The 19,927-nt window shown below is 47.9% G+C and overlaps 1 protein-coding gene across 1 annotated transcript in view; it reads right to left on the reverse strand.

The window, feature by feature from the left end:
* Positions 1-19,927, reverse strand: part of EPS15L1 (epidermal growth factor receptor pathway substrate 15 like 1) — a 95,377-nt gene that overhangs the window by 69,710 nt on the left and 5,740 nt on the right. The window contains exons 2-4 of the mRNA XM_007460989.1: positions 2,573-2,614; positions 2,066-2,155; positions 1,554-1,601 (exon numbers count right to left, since the gene is read on the reverse strand). Coding sequence (XP_007461051.1) covers positions 1,554-1,601; positions 2,066-2,155; positions 2,573-2,614 — 180 coding nt within the window. The remainder of the gene's footprint in view (positions 1-1,553; positions 1,602-2,065; positions 2,156-2,572; positions 2,615-19,927) is intronic.

Raw genomic sequence — 19,927 nt, forward strand, 5'->3', positions numbered from 1 at the left:
ATGGAAAGAGGGATTTCAGTTTACTTCAACAAGGAAGACCACATGTGAGCAAGTCACTTACAGTGTTGAGCAGAACTGGTCTCACCCTGGGAGCACTGTTTAAATGAATATGCTAAAACGGACTTAGCCCATTGCTTTCTGAACACCGTAAAATTTCAAGTAAATGTATTTTCAAATAAATGTATTTTCAAAAATAATCTCAACATTTAGGAAATGCTAGATTGTAAAAGTAGCAGACTGTAGTTTAAGAGTCTAAAGGATGGTTCAAATATGCGCTGACTTTTTAAAAATGGTTTGAAATAGACACAGTTGTTTGGGAATTGACACTCGCGATTCCCTGGGATGCCCCTGGCCTCACTGAACAGAGCATCTCTCACTCACCACCCCCACTCCCCAATGGCCTGACGTGGACTTCACTTCCCACATAAGGACAAAGGACCTGAACCAGGCCAGCAGGGGCCTTGGCTCCTCCTCACCCTCCTCCTAACCCAGAACTGGCCATGCCACAGTCTTAGTGGACTCGTGTGGCATCACCTAGTTTTTTTAAATTTATCAACAGGCCTAAGAACATGGACTCTTTTAAAAACTGTAAACACAATTATGGTTTTAAAAACTTCTTCAAAGAGATGAGCACTAGAGCAGCTTTTCTCAAGCTGATGTCTACAGAATGCCCGTGTAGAGTGTAGAGAAATGGGGACATTAGTAAGGTTAGAAGAACTGCATTAAGCAAAGTTAACAGGGCTCTCTTACACAAAGATCCTCAGAACCCTTAACACACAGATGTGCACTGTGAATCTCAAGCGAGGGAGGAAAAGCTAACGGTGCTTTCCCGATGGGTCGGATCACGGACAGTGAGACACCAGGAACAACATCCCTTGGAATATAGTTTGGGGAAAGACTGAACTAAATTAAAATACGACCATTTAAAAATCATAAGTACTATAACGTTCCATTTATAGAACATTCTCAAAATGACAAAATTGTCAGAGAAGGAACCAGTGGTTGCCAGGGGTCAGGGTGTGACTACCAATGGGCTGCATGAGGGAGACTCTGGGGTCTGAGAATGTTCTGATCCTGACGGCTGTGATGGTTACTTGAATCTATGCAAGTGATGAAATTACATAGAACTACATACGACAGAAACAAAAACCACAAGAAAGTGCAGGTATCAATAAAACTGGTCAGCTCTGAGTCAGGCTTCTGAGCAGTGTGGTTTGGTGAGAGCTGGGAAATGATACACGGGAACTCACTGAACTATTTTTTGCAACTTCCATGAGAATCTGAAGTTATTTCAAAATAAAACGTTTTGAAAACATTTCAACTGCTTGTAAGCACACAAAATATTACCAGATACGCTAACCATGAAAGATGGCTCCAAGAGTTCCAAAGACCTTTATTTCAAAATGAAACCTTCCCATTTTAACAGTTTGATGTCCGCACTTATGACCAGTAATACTTGTCAGTGGAGACAATGAGGAAGTAAGTGCAGAGGTGACCCGGCCTGGGGGCTCTGGCCCAGCCCCTCCACTTGCTCTGTGTATACGTGTATATACCTGTTTGTCCAAGAACCCTTTACCTTCTGGGTCGGCCAAGTCCCATATCTGTGGAAACACAAAAATGCTCGTGAGTGCGACCACTGATCATTGACTGTTTAATCACAAAACAGGAGCCACCATCGCTACATGTGGGCCTTATGTATACGCCACAGCAGCCACAGACTCAGAACAGGTGAATAGCCTTCACCCCTCCCTCCCCCCAGGGGCACACAGCGGTCAGTGGCAGAGCCCGGAGAACACCCAGGTACACCTGGCTCCAAGGCCAACATAAATCCATAGCTATCAAGATCCCAAGAGCACTCAGGCCTCTTGTCTGCTATGCAAGCAAAAGGTGGCAGTAGCCATCAGAGCACTTGGATCTACCAATTACAGACCCAAGAGGCTCGCAATGGCCAGCTCACTTCCAAGGGGAGTACAGACCGCGTGAAGAGGGGTCTGCACAGGCCGGCCTTCACCTGCCAGGGAAGCCCTGAGGGCGGCCACAGAAATCGCTATCATTCATCACATACCTTCCCAAGGATAATGTCTGAGAGCCCAGACTTCTTTAGAAAAAGTGCAGCTTCACTCGCCCCAACTCGCCCTGTGTATGCTGGGTCTACCTGGAATTGGGGAGCAACACTTGAGACAAGGCTTCAGCAACAGAGCAGCAGGTAAAAAGCATTACCCATGACACTGGCTGCTAGGTGATAATTTGGAAACAGAAAGGGACGAAAGGCCTTACTGGGCTGCAATTCACAGCTGTGGTTTCTGGGTCACTCACTCTAATTTTTTTTTTTTTTTGCAGTATGCGAGCCTCTCACTGTTGTGGCCTCTCCCATTGCGGAGCACACGCTCCGGACGTGCAGGCTCAGCGGCCATGGCTCACGGGCCCAGTCGCTCCGCGGCATGTGGGATCTTCCCGGACCGGGGCATGAACCCGTGTCCCCTGCATCGGCAGGCGGACTCTCAACCACTGTGCCACCAGGGAAGCCCACTCACTCTAATTTCAATCCAAAAAGACAGTAGTGAAAACTTACCTGCTTGTAATAAGATTCATATAATGGATTTCCAGTGGGAATCTGTAAACAAAACCACAGATATTGGTCAAAGGTAGACACAAAACCCTTCTAAAAAAAAGTGTCCCTCAATTCTGTTATCACCAAAATACACAATAATGAAAATCAAAATTTATGCACTTTAAACATCCTCTATACGTGGACTGTAGTTTATTTTCAGAGATAACACACTTACTCGATTTAGAAAAAGGAAATGTTAATGCTCTTAAATAATCCCGATTCCAACACAAACAACACAGTCGTTCAGGAAGGAGCAGCAGACCAGAGTCGTTTTCTATTCACTGACCGATGGGATTTCGGTGTGTCCAGGAGCTCAGAGGGAAAAGACACCCCTATCCTTTGAGATCGTTCTCTGGCTCTGGAGCCAGAACAGGAGTTTCTGCACATCATCATGAATCACCAGTCACAGAAGCTTCAGACTGGTTTCCCTGCTCCAGGTCTCATCCCCACCCATCTCGTCCTCCACCAGCCGCCCACCCAAGGGCTGCGCAAACCACTGACCAGCCCCGGCCGCCAGGAGAGAGCTGGCCAGTGACTGCTCCCACAGTGACAGGCAGGAAGTTCAAAATCCTCAGCTTGGCACCGAAGACACTCCATGTTCCAGACATTCCAGATCCCCCAAGATGTCGCTGTTCAGAGAAGGTAACCACCCAGTCTAGGATCAAGCGGCAAACTGAGGCCACGCCTGGATTCAGCCTGGTTGGCGGCCAAACCCTCATACATCCCACCGTGTCCACGGTCTCTCTTCCCAACCTCAGCGAGCCGCCCGCCAGTGGGGAGCCGCCTGCCAGTGGGGAGGAGGGGATCTGCAGGAGTATGCCAGCAGGGGTAGGAATTCAGCAGCCACTAAGATGTTAGCTGTAAAGGCTTACACACGTTGGTCTTTTACCGCGTGAAGGGAAAAAAGCAGGACATGGCGAACTTGCCATTGATTTAGTGAGCAAGAAAAGTGAAGACACCATTATGCTTAATCTTATGGAAGAACTGGTGTGTAAACAGGTAAAGAGAAGAATGCCAGGAAAAATGAGCACCAGATGAGAGGCGGGATGACAGTGTTTATTTTAAAAGTCTTTGAATGCTGTTGTGCAACTTTTCATAATGAATAAAACTGGGGGGAGGCGGGTTCCCTTCAGTCACAATCACTGATTTGAACCAGCCCAACACTTGCATTCTGCTGTGCTGTAAAAAGTCATTTCAGGTTAAAAATAACGCCCAGATTACGGTCAGCTCCTCTGGAGGATGCCTGCAAACACTGAAAGAAGCGGAAGTACAAGAACACCAGCAAGAGAGAAGGAAAACAGAAGGAAAAGAGCAAAAAGATCTGAAAGGCAGCAGAGGAAAGTCAAAAAAAAAGAAAAAGGGGAAAAGAAAGAGGGAAATCCTGAAAAGGCAGAAAAAGCTAAAAGGCTAGGCAGAACAATGTGAAAAAGCAAGAAAGGAGGGTAAAGGCCAATGGCTTGAGAAAGAAAAGGCGACAACACCAATAAGAAGAAATGAGAGCTAAGTGGGGAATTCCCTGGTGGTCCAGTTGTTAGGACTCTGCGCTTTCACTGCCGTACTAAGATCCTGCAAGTTGCATGGCGCAGCCAAAAAAAAAAAAGAGCTAAATGTACAGCTACAGCAGCTCCCTGGAGGGAGGGTTCCTCCTGCCCTGGGCCCTTGTGTATACCGTCCTGGGGGAGGCTGTCGCCTTTAGCTTCTTATGACTTAGATGGCAATGTCCACCATCACACCCTGTTTGATCTCCAGGGTTTAAAAGCCCACATGAACTCATACAACTCAATAGTAAAAAAACAAACAACCCAATTAAAAAATAGGCAGAGGATCTGAATAGACATTTTTCCAAAGAAGACATACAGATGGCCAACAGGTATGTGAAAAGATGCTCAACATCACTAATCATCAGGGAAATGCAAATCAAAACTACACTATCTCACCTCACACCTGTTAGAATGGCTAGCATCAAAAAGATAAGAAATAACAAAGTGTTGGAGAGGGCATGGAGAAAAGGGAACCCTTGCACACTGTTGGTGGAAATGCAAACGGGTACAGCTGCTATGAAAACAGTATGGAGGTTCCTCAAAAAATTAAAAACAGAACTACCATATGATCCAGCAATTTCACTTTTGGGTATTTATCCAAAGGAAACGAAAACACTAAGAAAAACAAACAAACAAACAACTCCATGTTCACTGCAGCACTATTTACAATAGCCAAGCATGAAAGCAACCTAAATATTTACTCATCGATGGATGAATGGATAAAGAAAATATGGTGTGTACACACACACACACACACTCATGCACACAGAGGAATATTATTCAGTCATTAAAAAGAAGGAAATCTTGTCATTTGTGACAGTGTGAATGAACCCTGAAGACATTATGCTAAGTGAAATAAGTTAAACAGGGAAAGACAAATACTGGATGATCTCACTTATATGTGGAATCTAAAAAACAAAAACAAGAAACCAAACTCACAGATACAGAGAACAGATGGGTGGTTGCCAGAGATGGGAATAGGGGGTAGGTGAAATGGGTAAAGGTGGTCAAAAGGTGCAAACTTCCAGTTATAAAATAAGTAAGTCATGAGATATAATGTACAGCATGGTTAATATAGTCAATAATACTGTACTGTATACTGAAAGTTGTTAAGAGTAGATCTTAAAAGTTCTCATCACAAGAAAAGAGATTTTATAACTATGTGGTGATGCATGTTAAGTACTGTGATCATTTCACAACGTGTATAAATAGCAAATCATTACATTGTACACCTGAAACTAATATGTCAACTATAACCTCAATTTAAAATAATTAGCTAATTAAAATTAAAAAAGCTCTGCATGCTTTCAAAACACATCTCCCCGGAGAAGTAAGGCTGACAGAGGAAGCAAAGTCAAGCAGGCTGTTGGTCATCTATCAGTAAAGGTAACCGTGCTGGGTCTAGATAGCACATCCTGTACCCCGGCTCATGGAAATGGAATGCAGAGACCCTAGGGACCCCCACCTTGACAAAGGTCCCCTTCCTGCCAGCAATCAGAGAGGCACGGGTCTGAAATGCATTTCCAGTGGGATTTTTTTAAGATCTCATGGTAAGCAAGAGAGAGGTTTCCAAGCTACTACGATTCCAATGAAAAAAAGTTACGATATTTGGAGCAAGATGGTTAATAACTGTCTCAAACTTCCCAAACGCTTCTGAACTAGATCCACAATCAGGAGGAACAAGACCCCAAATAGTCCAGAAAAGGCTCTGAAGCCCCAGGCCCAAAGCTTGGACCATCGATGCTAAGGGCTCATCCCACAGACAGTCTATGGCCAAGTGTTGATCCCAAATGACCTACAACTAACGGAAAACCACAGAATATGCCTCACCCATTCCTAAGTACAGGAATCAATTTGGGTAACCTGGGACAATGACAGCAGTGAGAGGTTCTGATTTAATGACACATACCTCAGGCACTACATAAGCAGAAGGGGGAGTAAAGGGAGAACACCACCAGATCTAATGGCACTTCCTCTTACCACACTGCTTCCTCCAGGCGACAGCGGAGTCACACCTGCAAGCTGCCCAATACACCGTTGCGTCAGAGCTGAGGATGAATGCTGCTAAGGCCTCGAGTCCCCAGGTGACGGGCAGAGACCTTGGACACAAACAGCTCGTTGGTGCAGGCAGCCGCTCTGCTGGGACAAAGCCCCCTGAGAGCTGAGAGTGGGCACCAGAGCTGCCCACCTCTGCCTAACCGCAAAGCGAGACCAGGGGCAAAGGTAGAAAGAGGACAGGCCAGGGGACAAGGCCTCCAGTGTAAGAGGCTGCGGACAGCTCTGCGATGGCTTCAAGAACGGACGGAGCCGGCCCAGGAGGGTGTTTTCCTCCACCAGCCCACTGTGCTAAGATGCCATCTTTGACGCTGAATTATTCATTGAAGTTCAATATGACTTTCAATTTGATCTTTCAGTTGATCTCCTAAAATACTAAGAAAAGTCCCTGTGGCCTCTTCACTCTAACCTCCACCCCAGAGGCAACCTACAAATGGGGAGACTGGGAGGGCAGCACATCAGGGAACAAGTTCACATCCTTCTGCTGGGAGGCCTTTAAACTCCACAGTTCATGCAAGTGTGCGCAATTTTAATGCTGGAGAAAACCAGCTTGAGGTGAGGAACACAGCAGTACTACTTTGGAGGGGAAACCCTGAGGACTGGGGTTCTGGCCAAACCTAACCCTCTCAGGATTGAGTCCATCCAGCTCTCTGATTCCTGCTTTCATCCATGGGCAGGAGCTCTTATGCAAAACAAAGCAATGATCGCTGGCCTTGCTTGTTTCAAAATGACATTTGTAAAGCAAATTAATTTTCATTTTAAAACTTTTAGAAAAGTATAATTCCTTGTTCTGATAAATAGTGGATCACATTTACTGAGCCTCACTATTTTCTATCCTGTACCTCATTTAATTGTCCCAAACAATGCTATGGGCAGGTACTACTGTTCGTCCCAATTTATGGGTGAGGAGACTGAGGTTACCTTGCTCAGGGTCACACAGCCAAGGAGTGACGGAGCCAGAGGAGACCCAGGCCATGTGGCACTAACCTACTCTGCACCCTGCAAAAACAGTCCAGGCATGACAGAGCCAGACACAAGGCCACTGCACAGCCTCCCGTGCATGCTCACCTAAGAAAAGGCAAAACACGTGATTATGTCATGATACATTTTATTCAACAGACATGGTCAAAGTGCAAGACTTGACTTAAGCATATGAACTGACTTGAAAACCAGTGCAGCCTGCCATTTCCTCAGGAAAACTGAGACCCCATAACGGCTGTGTTTTTCAAAGCTGTTGCCAAGTTTTGCAGGAAGTTAGGCACTTTACACCAAAAGACATCCCTGTCTGAGTTCCTCCTTGGAAAGCAAGATGCTGACTCAAAAACAAGGCTAGAGAAGTGCTCACTTGATAATCCTTGCATTTCGCCTTCCACTTAGAGATAGTTCCCCTCACGATTTGCACAACCATTACCTTGGCGGTGCGCACGGCCCTCCAGGCAGGCCGGACCACATTCTGCAGGTAAGGAAACCAGGACATAACTCAGTAGCACTCAAAGAGCATCAGCAAACACTGGGGCATCCTGAACCTCCCTGAAACTGACAGCTCACTCCAACTGCCAGATGAGAAGTTTCTAAGTCAGAGCTAAGGTGAACTGCCGAGAGAACTGAGACATGAGAAAGAGCCTTCATAAATCCTGAAGAAAAAGACATCCCAATTTAAAAATGAGCAAAGGATAAGAAAAAGGTGATTCTGAAAGAAGAGATGCAGCAAAGTTAGGGGAGATGTTCAATTTAGGTACAGCAAAATAGAATGAAATGCCAGTTGTTTCCTATCAGGTTGGCAAAGTCAAAGAGAGGTACCATGCAGGGTTGGCAAAGGTGGAAACACATCTTGGGCCCTGCCAGTGGGAAAATAAACTGAGTGGAATGGCCTTCTGGAGGCCAATGCAACAACATGTGATAAGGAGGCTTATCACATGTTAAGCCTGATATACAGGCTTAACGTGATTCTTTGCTGATACAGATAAGATTACTCCAAAATTTATACAGAAAGGCAAAGGAGTTAAAACAATGTTGAAAAAGAATAAAGTGGGAGGAATCAGTCTACTCAATTCCAAGGCTTGCTATAAAACTACAGTAATTACGACAGTGTGGCACTGATGGAGGGAAAGACACATAGAACCATGGAAGAGAACAGTGAGCCCAGGAATAAACCCACACAGATGCTCCCAGTTGACTTCTGACAAAGGTGCAAAAGCCACTCAGGAGGAAAGAGGCCTGTTCCACAAATGCTGCTGGAGCAACTAGCCATCCAGAGAAAGAGAATGAGCCTGGGGACCTAAGTCTCACACTTTTTACAAAATTAACTCCAAGTGGATCATGGACGTAAATGTAAAACTATAACAAAAACAGAGGAGAAAGGAAAAAACAGAGGAGAAAGGGGCTTCCCTGGGGGCGCAGTGGTTGAGAGTCCGCCTGCCGATGCAGGGGACACGGGTTCGTGCCCCGGTCTGGGAAGATCGCACATGCCACGGAGCGGCTGGGCCCGTGAGCCATGGCCGCTGAGCCTGCGCGTCCAGAGCCTGTGCTCTGCAACGGAAGAGGCCACAACAGTGAGAGGCCCGCGTACTGCAAAAAAAAAACAAAAAACAAAAAAGACTGGCCCCTGCTTGCCACAACTAGAGAAAGCCCTCGCACAGAAACGAAGACCCAACACAGCAAAAATTAATTAATTAATTAATATTAAAAGAACAGAGGAGAAAATATTCAGGATCAGGGGCTGGGCAAAGAGTTCAGACTTGCCACCAAAAACCTGATTCATAAGGAAAACAAATTGATAAACTGGACCTTATCAAAATTTTAAATGTTTGATCTATGAAAGACTCTGATAAGAGGATGCAGAAACAAGCTACAGATTAGAAGGAAATACAGCTGACCCCTGAACAACGTGGGGGTTAGGGGTGCCCACCCTTCACACAGTCAAAAATCCGAGTGTAACTTATAGTCAGCCCTCCATATACAGTTCCTCTGTACCTGCAGTTCCACATCTATGGAGTCAACCAACCTCAGATCGAGTAGTACTGTAGTACACATTTACTGAAAAATAAAAAAATATTTTTTTTAAATAAAGAAAAAAGAAAAGAAAAAATTCACATATAAGTGGACCTGCACAGTTCAAACCTGTGTTGTTCAAATGTCAACTGTATTTGCCAATCACATATCCAACAAAGGACTAGTATCTGCAATACATAAAGAACTCTCAAAACTCAACAACAAAAAAGGAAACAATCCAATGAGAATATGAGCATAAGACATGAAGGAACAATTCACCAAGGAGGATATACAGATGGCAAATAAGCACATGAAAAGATGGCCAGCATATCATTAGCTAGGAAATGTAAATTTAAAACCACTGTGACAGGGAACTATATTCAATATACTGTAATAACCGATAATGGAAAAGAACCTGAAAAGTTACACATATAACTGAATCATTTTGCTGTACACCTGAAACTAACATATTATAAATCAACTATACTTCAATTTAAAAAAATTGTCTTGAAAAACCACAGTGAGAGGCCACCACACACCTATTGGAATGGCTAAAACAAGAAATAGTGACACCGGGACTTCCCTGGTGGCACAGTGGTTAAGAGTCCGCTTGCCAATGCAGGAGACATGGGTTCAAGCCCTGGTCCAGGAAGATTCCACATGCCGCGGAGCAACTAAGCCCGTGCACCACAACTACTGAGCCTGCGCTCTAGAGCCTGTGAGCCACAACTACTGAGCCCACGTGCCACACTACTGAAGCCCGTGCACCTAGAGCCCGTGCTCCACAACAAGAGAAGCCATTGCAATGAGAAGCCCACACACTGCAACAAAGAATAGCCCCTGCTCACCGCAACTAGAGAAAGCCCGCGCGCAGCAACAAAGACCCAACGCCCAAAGCAGCCAAAAAAAAAAAGGAATCCACCTGCCAAGGCAGGGGACACAGGTTCGAGCCCTGGTCCGGGAAGATCCCTCATGCCACGGAGCAACTAAGCCTGTGCACCACAACTACTGAAGCCTGCATGTCTAGAGCCCGTGCTCCACAGCAAGAGAAGCCACCGCAATGAGAAGCCCACGCACCACAACGAAGAGTAGCTCCCGCTCGCGGCAACTGGAGAAAGCCTGTGCACAGCAATGAACACCCAACACGGCCAAAAATAAGAATAAATAAATAAATAAATTTATTTTAAAAAAAAAAGAATTGGTGACACTGGTAAGCATGCAGAGAAACTGGATCACTCATAAGGAGCTTGTGGGAATGTAAAAAGGTACAACTACTCTGGAAAACAGCTTGGCAGCTATTAAAAAAAAAAAAACTAAACTAAACATGCAACTATCACAGGACCCAGCTAACTGTCCTGGGCATTCATCCAGAGAAATGAAGACTTAAGTTCACAGAACATCCTGTACTCAAATGTTTAGTGCAGCTTTATTCATAATCGCCCAAAACTGAAGCACACCAGATCTCCTTCAATGGGTAACTGCTTCAATGAACCGTGGTCCCACAGCACCATGGAATACTACTTGGCTATGAAAAGGAATCAACTACGGATACACACAACAACCCAGGAGAATCTCCAGAGGATTATACTGAGTGAAAAAGGCCAATCTCCAAAGTTTACATACTGTATGATTCCACTGTACATTATTAAAATGCTGAAATTATAGAAATGAACAGATTAGTGGTTGCCAAGGATCAGAAAGGAATGAGGTGGGAGGGAAGTGGGTGTGGCTGTAAAAGGGCAACTAGAGAGATCCCTGTGGGGATGGAACTGTTCTGTATCTGACTGCAGCAATGTCAATGTTTTGGTTAGGATGGTGTCCTACAGATTTGCAAAATATTACCACTGGAGAAAACCAGATAAAGAATACACAGGATCTCTCTGCATCATTGTTTTTTAACAATTGCATGTGAATCTACAATTACCTCAAAATTTTAAAAATGAAAAAAAAAAGACTCAGGAGATCTCACAACCAAACGCAAGGTGATATTTTTAGATAATCAGGGAAATTTGAATATGGACTGGGTATCAGATTATTATTAATTAAGTTGTGGTATGGCACTGTGGTAATGTAAAAGAAAACAGTCTCAGCTACTAGAAGTGCACATTGAAATATGATTTCTAAGATGAAAAACACTTGGGTAAAGACACTTGCAAAACGTTGGCATCTGTTGTGAACGGGTGGTGAGTACATAGGAGTTATTAAACTCTTCCCTCTACTTTTAGTGTGCTTAAAATTTTACATAAATTAAAGACGAACATTCGATGTGTTTCTGCTCTGGCAAGGATTTTAACAGTACAAGCTGCTTCAGGTTTAAGTGCGATAAATGAAAAGTAGCTTTATCACTGGCAGGATCGTGCTTTTGTCAAATGATAAAAACCAGAATTTCTTTATTTGTTAATTTCTTTAACAAATAATTTCTTTCTTTTTATTATTTGACAAAACCAGAATTTGCTTTTGTCAAATAATAAAAACCAGAATTTCTTTAGGCCTTCCCGATACTCTAGGGTCTCCTCCTGGGACTCTGTAATGATCAGATATGCAGGAAGGCAGAAGGGCAAGAGGGTTAGATCAGTTTGCCCTTCTTCAGGGCGGGACTGCAGGTGACAGTAAAGGACTGGAAATAGTCAAGAACTAGTTAAGCCAATAATGAACTGCTGTGTCTCCTTGGGACAGAATACCACAAAGCGGTAAAAATGGCACAGGCAGAACCTTTACGATGTCTGCTCAAGTGAAAAGGGAGGGCCCAAATCAGCACGCCGTTATGACCTGGCTGGTAAGCACACAGTGATCACATCCACTTGGATCTAAACCTGGCAGGACGGACACCACATGTGCACAGTGATTCTTACCTGTGAACTGGTTGCCTCTGCCGGCTCTCTGAGTTCTCCAGTGATCCATGTTAGCACACACTGCTTTTTGTAAATAGGACAGAAAAGGGAAAAGGAGACGCGAAAGAAGAGGGATCTGAAGGATGATACACGATTCTCCCCAGGGACCCAAATGACCGCCATGACGAAGACCAGCTGAAGACGTGTGCCTGCCATTTGGCACAGAATGCGGGGCCTCCCTCCGACCCACGCAGGACTCAGGGCCTGCAGTGGGGACGTGACACGGGGGAGTTCTCCTACAAGGAGAATCAAGGAGCAAGAGAACCACACCTGAAAGTCTAGACACACAATGAGGCATCAATGTGAACAAGCCAGGCAGGGGGAGTTTAGGGTGAGACGCCATCTGGAAGAACACAGAATCAAGGTGTGAAAGCTTCCATGCTCTGGGAGTCCAGCACTCTCAATCCCATCTACCGGAAACAGAAGTGAGGAAGGAACAAAAGTCACTGGAGGCAGCCTTCCTGCTCCAACACACTGCCCTGCACAGGATGCAGGACCAGGCAGGAATGGCAGACACAATGAGATGACAGGTCTGCACACCCTTTGCTGAGAGGTCAGAACATCATCCTGTCCTCCTGAAGGCGACCTGAGCAGACGCGCTCGTGAGAAGGTGAACTGAGTATGCACTCAGCTACTCGGATCGGGTGACAGGAGGGAGGGGAGGAAGCTAGGGAGAGACTGCCATCGGTCCTCCAGGAGAATGAGGCCCAAAGAACACAGCCATCCACGATGCGGAAACATGCAGAGAAGAGGGGACTGTTCCCCCTTGAACATGTTTCTCTGGGATGTCCCTATGGGACGTCGAGGTGGAAATCTCTTTTCCATTCCAGCAGTATCTATGGAGTGCCTGCGTGGTCCCAGGCACTGGCCTCCATGGGGTGCAACAGTGAATAAGGGGACCACGCCCCCGCCCCAGCCTCTTGGAACTCCTGGTCTGGAGGGGAATGTCATTAGACATGACAACACACGCAGCGGGCTGTAAGTGCTATGAGGAAAAGACAGGATGAAGGGCGACTCTGTAGCCCACAGACACACACCTGCGAGGGCAGGGAGACGGCGGCTACGCTGCTGAGCCTGCCCGAGGGGACACGAGACAACCAACAGGCTGAGGAGCACCCACACGGATGCGCTGGGGGAAGACAGGCCCACAACGGAGACAGGAGGTGCCATTGGCAAGAAAACACCAAGGGAGTGGGGTCCTGTGGGGATCAGAGGACGGGCACAGAGAGAGGGGTACAGGGTTGAGTACGGCCATGCAGAGGAGCAGGTGGATGGCACTGGAAAGGGACCTTGCCCAGGCAGCGTGGGTGGGGCAGGGAGCAGATTCCTGCCAAACACTGCAGCTTAAGATCAACGTGGCCCTGTGGGGACCTCCCTGATGGTCCAGTGGTTAAGACTCTGCGTTTCCACTGCATGGGGCATGGGTTCGATCCCTGGTAGGGGAACTAAGATCTCGCATGCCTTGTGGAGTGCCCCCCGCCCAAAACATTTTTTTTCATTAAAAAATAAATAAATAAAAAGATCAACGTAGCCCTGGCCTCCCTGCAGGCCTCCCTGGACACCACTCCTCCAGGCGTCACAGAGAACACCCCCCGCCCCATCATTTCCATTCTATCTTTCCTTCCTCCATTCGACGGACCAGGCCCTGAAGAGGCCCTGGGGAGACTCATAGGGGCAACATCTTAGCAGTAAGTGCCCCTTACACAGCAGGGCACCTACAGCCCTCCTTGAAAGCACCCGTTTCTCACGGTGCTCCCAACTTTCCCCAAGTGTGCCCCGAACCTTCCCAAAATTCCTTTTCTACATCGGCCACCCCAGGGTTCCAACATCCCTGCCATCTTCTGAGCCCTGGCCCAACATTACACGAGGACCCAGGGATCCCCAGGACAGATCGAGTCAGCAGCTCTCTGTGCCTCCTCCCTGCTCCCCTCTGTAGGTGGCACGATCAGCCTCCCACTGCCCACTGCTCTTCCTCAGAGGCTAGAAGCCCTCTAGGCAGCAGGCACCAAGCCAAGCTCCCGGATCCCACTGTGAGCAGAAAGGCAGTCCCCGCCACCGCAGAGCAGAGCATCACAGCACGGTCTGGTCAGGGAACAAACACACAAAGGCACTGGCAAGGGCAGCACAGGAATGGACCTTTGTCCTGCCAGGCAGGCAGGGAGGGATTAGGTAGACAGAGGAGCGGGGGTGGCCTTCCAACCCCCTCCTCACTCTGCACACACCTGTGACCAGGTCCCAGCCTCTCAGCTGGAACCTCACCTTCACCAGCTTCCCCCTCCATCCCACTTGGCATGAGGTCACGCCCCTGCTCGAAAAGACGCTAAGACGCTCTGTGGTTGCTGAGGGGGTGTGAAGCTCCACCCAGCCATGCTTTCGATGCACCCCAAAGCCACCTCCTGGCCCTGCCAGGTTAACTTCCCCCAAACTCACCCCTACACACACACACACACTCACTTGCTCACAGACACACAAACAGCCATCAAGCCCCGCCTTCCTTCCTGGTCTGGCAGATGCTCTACTGAACACACTGTGCACCTTTCACCCTTGTCTGGGCACAAACTATCCTGGGGGGAGGGGGGATCTACCTGCTGAAAGCCAGTTACCTTCCAGCCCCAGCACCAAACCCCCTGCTGTAAGACGTTGCCCAAATTCCCAACTGAAATAAGTCCCTCTCTCCCACACTCCTAATTTATGTTAAGGCTACTGTTATGACTGGGCCCCCTCCCTACATTTCACTACTTGGGGGGTGGAGGTTTCACATTTATTCAACCCCACCCACAACGCTGGGCCCATACCTTCAGGAAAAGATTGTTCATGGCACAGGTGAGATTTAGATGAAACCTCGGGAGGGAGTGGGTAAGATGCGTGGAGAATGGTCAGTTCTCAGGCAGACAAAGCTCCACCCCTCGGACTTCCCTGGTGGCACAGTGGTTAAGAATCCGCCTGCCAATGCAGGGGACACGAGTCCCAGCCCTGGTCCGGGAAGATCTCACACGCCGTGGAGCAACTAAGCCTGTGCACCACAACTACTGAGCCTGTGCTCTAGAGCCCACTAGCCACAGCTACTGAGCCTGCACTCTAGAGCCCACAAGCTACAATTACTGAAGCCTGTGCTCCTAGAGCCCGTGCCCTGCAACGAGAAGCCACCGCAATGAGAAGCCTGCACACCACAATGAAGAGTAGCCCCCCGCTTGCTGCAATGAGAGAAAGCCCACGCGCAGCAATAGACCCAACGCAGCCAAAAATTATAAATAAATAAATTTATTAAAAAAAAAAAGCTCCACCCCTCAGAGGCAGAGTGAAAAGCTACAAAGCCTTTCAGGGCCTCAGTTTCCCCATCTGTAAAATGGAGATAATACAGTGACTGCCCTGACCATTCCTGTAAGTATCAAATGAGAATATGTAGGTAACTAAATGTCCATCGACAGATGAATGGATAAAGAAGATGTGGCACATATATACAATGGAATATTACTCGGCCATAAAAAGGAATGAAATTTGAGTTATTTGTAGTGAGATGGGTGGACGTAGAGTCTGTCATACAGAGTGAAGTAAGTCAGAAAGAGAAAAACAAACACTATGCTAACACATATATACGGAATCTAGAAAAATGGTACCGATGAACCTAGTGGCAGGGCAGGAATAAAGATGCAGACATTGAGAACGGACTTGAGGACACAGGGAGGAAGGGGAGGCTGGGATGCAGTGAGAGAGTAGCACTGACATACATACACTACCAAATGTAAAATGGATGGCTGGTAGGAAGCTGCTGCATAGCACGGGGAGATCAGCTCGGTGCTTTGTGACCACCTAGAGGGGTGGGATAGGGAGGGTGGGAGGGAGGCTCAAGAGGGAGGGGATATGGGGATACATGTGTGCATATGGCTTATTCACTTTGTTGTACTGGCAGAAACTAATACAACATTGTGAAACAATTATACTCCATTGTGAAGCAATTATACTCCAGTATAAAAAAAAAAATCATACACTCAAAAAAAAAAGAATATGTAGGTAAAGCACACACTACAAAGGGAAGTGGTTGCTATAACTATTTTTATGGTGGTTGTTATTATTGTTACTGAGACAGAAGAACAGGTTTTATCTACAAAGAACTGTCCTCCTTACAGCTGGCCGTGACAAATGATCTTTCTACCAAACAATAAAGTATTTCACCAAATGCTGAACACTCTATAGTACATATTGTACTCGTTTTCTCACTCAACTAGTTGGCTGAGCTGCTCCCAACACCAGGACAGAACAGTCTTTACCAGTTCTCTTAGTTTCAGTGGTTGTTTTTTTTAAACATACAATTTCACACATAGTAGGCTAAGTACATACCTATAAAAACCCACTTACAGGGTTGTGAATTAAAGAATATTTTCCAGTGTCAAAAAGGCAACAAAAAAAATCAAAAAGTCAAATGCCAATAACTAAAAACTTGGCCTGAAAGAAAATGCTCATTCCATGGCCTGATGTGTGAGCACCACAGTGACCCACAGGATTGCCCGACCCACTAGGCATCATGGGTATCAGCTCATCCCTTTGGGAACCCTCTTCTCCATAGAGGTAGTGTTCAAAATGTTCAAAATGGATGTAGGGGTGCACTGAGGGCACAGAAGCCGCCCTAATCTTTATCAAAGAAGACACCCAAAGGGAGAAACATCTGTGATCACACATACCAAAGTCTATAGGGTTCTGGGACATCCAATAGTGCCGTTTCTTGGGTGTGGGGGAATTTAGAGGGCTAATCCATCCCCAAAACTTCAGAGTCCTTGTTAAGCAGTCTCCTAAAGAGGGCCTCACTGTCAAGGTTTTTTCTTGTTTAATCTTTCCTCTTTAAAAACAGCCTGAAAGAAGATAGTTTTGTTTCTCCACTGGAAATGTAAAGTTGAAAAGCCCATCCTATGTGGGTTAAGAAAAGCCAATCTTCTATGGATCAACAGGGATGCTTGTTACTGTCACGAGTAAATCAGAGAACCCCTTCTCACACCCTCTCACAGCAGAAGTGAAGAGGCATCGGGAACCCTGGGGAGGGGTGGGTGCCTGGCCATCAGGATGCTGGCCCAGGGGTGAGGGGGGTGCTCTGACTTTTGTCACCAGTAGAGTACGTACATGCCTGTTTCTTCACCCAAGACATAAAATACAAAATGTTCCGACCAATCGACTACCAACAAGAGCAGCTAGAGAGAGACTGTGCTCCTGGCTGCTATTCAGAGCATGCAGCAATCAATCAACAGGTGACGATCACCTGCCTGCTTCAGATGCTGGGACACAGCAGGGATAGAGCTGCTCTTGCCCTCCCAGGAGCCCACAACGTGGCATCCACGGGAGTTTTAGATCTGTGGGCCAACCCAGACACCTCACCTCCCCAGGAGGTCTGACACCAGGCATTTTACCTCTCTCCCTTTTCAGTTTCCTTGTTCAGAAATAAGCACAAGAATGATGACAATGGCACCTCCCTGATAGGGAGTCAGTGGTGAATGGGCACAAAGTGGGTATCCAACTACACTCCCTTACTTCCATGCAAGACCTGTGCCCCAAATCTCTCCGCAACACCACTCTGGGACACCCCGGGTGACCAGAGTCTGGGAACAGGGGCTTTGACTGGGCAGAACGGATAGGAGGGGCAAACTATAAAGATGGGGGTGGAGGGGCGAGCAGCCAGACTGAAAGGCTGCACACCTCTGCTTCCTCCAGTCCTGCTGGAACAGAGGAGAGAAAAGAAAAAGGGAGATGCAGGTCTCCTCTTCCTCCTCTCCTATGTCCAGCCCAGTGGAGGCAATTCATTCCACTTCTGCGGGCTGCCACCGGACCTCCAAGAGGATGTCCGCCACAGGGTGTCCCGATTATCCGTGCCTGGGAGCCCGGCTCCAGTTCAGCCAGCTGAAGGGCAGGTGTTCCGTTTTATTTATCTTGGGTCTGAGCCAGCACAAAGTAGGTGCTCAGTAAATGTAACATTGGCCGGGGGGGGGGGGGGCCCCCGGGGGGGGGGGGGGGGGGGGGGGGGGGGGGGGGGGGGGGGGGGGGGTCCCCAGGAGATGGGCTGTGCCTCAATGTGGGGTCTGGCCCAGCCTGGAGGGCCTGCTGCAAAGGAGATGTAGGTCTGGTCTCAACTGACACAGCCACCACCTGGTGCCACCCACCTGGCTCCCACAAAGGCTTGTCTTGTCCTGCTGGCTGCCCACACCACACCTGCTTCTTCCTCCTGCTTCCTGCCCCACTCAGAGGATCCCTGTACTGGTAGCCAATCCACATATTCCTTTGATCATCAGCCGTTCTGCTCTTCCAGAAACCTCAGGCCAGGTTACTCTGTACCACTTTAGGACTGTAGCACAGCAAATGTCTCTGAGCTAGTACCCAGCTCTGGGCATTCCCTGTATAAGCAGTCAGACAATATAAACGTGTCACTTCACTCCTCAAGAACCACCAGAGCTCCTAACTGCCTCTCATAAAGTGGACCTGCCCTACCCATCAGCCTTTAGTTCAACAGATGACTCCTAGCACCTAGGGTACCAGGTCAAATTAAAACCTGCACAGCCCCTGCCTTTGTTGACACGGTCTAGGCAGTGGGGGAGAAAGACCATCAATCAAATACTCCCACCAATAGAAAATTACAAACTGGTATGTGGAAAAGTACAGGGTATCCCCAAAGGCAGTAACAGAAAAGCTGGGCCAGGCGGTCAGGGAAGTGATGTGCCAGCTGAAGAGGAGCAGGGATTAACCGGAGATGAAGTGGGGGAAAGAACAATCCAGAGAGGCCATGAATACCATGTGCAAAGGCCCTGAGGCAAGAGAGAATATGCAAGCAACTGAAAGAAGGGCCTAGGGGCTGCAGGGCAGAGCAACAGGTCTGGGAGGTGCAGGATACAGGGGAGCCGCGTGCTGGCGGGCCAGAGGCCTGATCCAGTCCATAGACAGGGACGGCCAGGCACCACCGTTCCCTGCTTTCAGCCAGTATGTACAAAAGGAGGAGAACCGACTCTCTATCAGGCAGCCCAGAACACAGTAAATCGACTCCGCCATCAAGAGCTACAACAATCCCACTCAGCAGGCAGAACCGGGCGGCAATCTGAGGAGACGGCTGTTGGCGGTCATCTGTAACCTCTACTTCCCCCTCCATCAGCCTGTAGCACTTAAGACTGCTGTGGCGGGCAAAGCACTCCACGCAGGAGCAGCCTTTGGGCCACAGAGCCGGCAGATCTCCTTTCCTCCCCCACGTCTGCGTCAGCTACTCTCTGGACAAGCAGACACCCTGTCAGGTCCTTTTGTCTCAGGCCAATTTGTAGGCCAGGCACGGACTCCTGTGTCCCATTTTACCATGCCACCTTCTTCCCTTCAACCCTAAGTCACCCTAGTTAAGAGGGACACGTGGGCTGCCCTGGTGGCGCAGTGGTTGAGAGTCCGCCTGCCGATGCAGGGGATACGGGTTCGTGCCCCGGAGCGGCTGGGCCCGTGAGCCATGGCCGCAGAACCTGCGAGTCCGGAGCCTGTGCTCCACAACGGGAGAGGCCACAACAGTGAGAGGCCCGCGTACAGAAAAAAAAAAAGAGGGACATGTACCCCAATGTCCCATCCCCGGCCTCACATTCGGCCCTTTGAGCTGGAGTTCCAGTTTCTTGGCTTTCGCTCATTCTGCTCTGCCTCTGTCAGAAATGCCATGCCTCCCTCCCTTCCCAAGATCTCCACGGCCCAGTCCAAATGCTCCTTCTCCTCCAGGCGGCCGTCTCCAACACACCCAAGTGCAAGCAAGTCACCCGGCCCTCCTCCAGCTCGGTCCTGAGCCTCCCCAGCCTGAGCAGAGTGCACTCTCCCTGGGGGCTGGGCATGGCCCACTCTTT

Source organism: Lipotes vexillifer, unplaced genomic scaffold (assembly GCF_000442215.2).
Source record: "Lipotes vexillifer unplaced genomic scaffold, Lipotes_vexillifer_v1.1 scaffold469, whole genome shotgun sequence".
Lineage (NCBI taxonomy): Eukaryota > Metazoa > Chordata > Mammalia > Artiodactyla > Lipotidae > Lipotes > Lipotes vexillifer.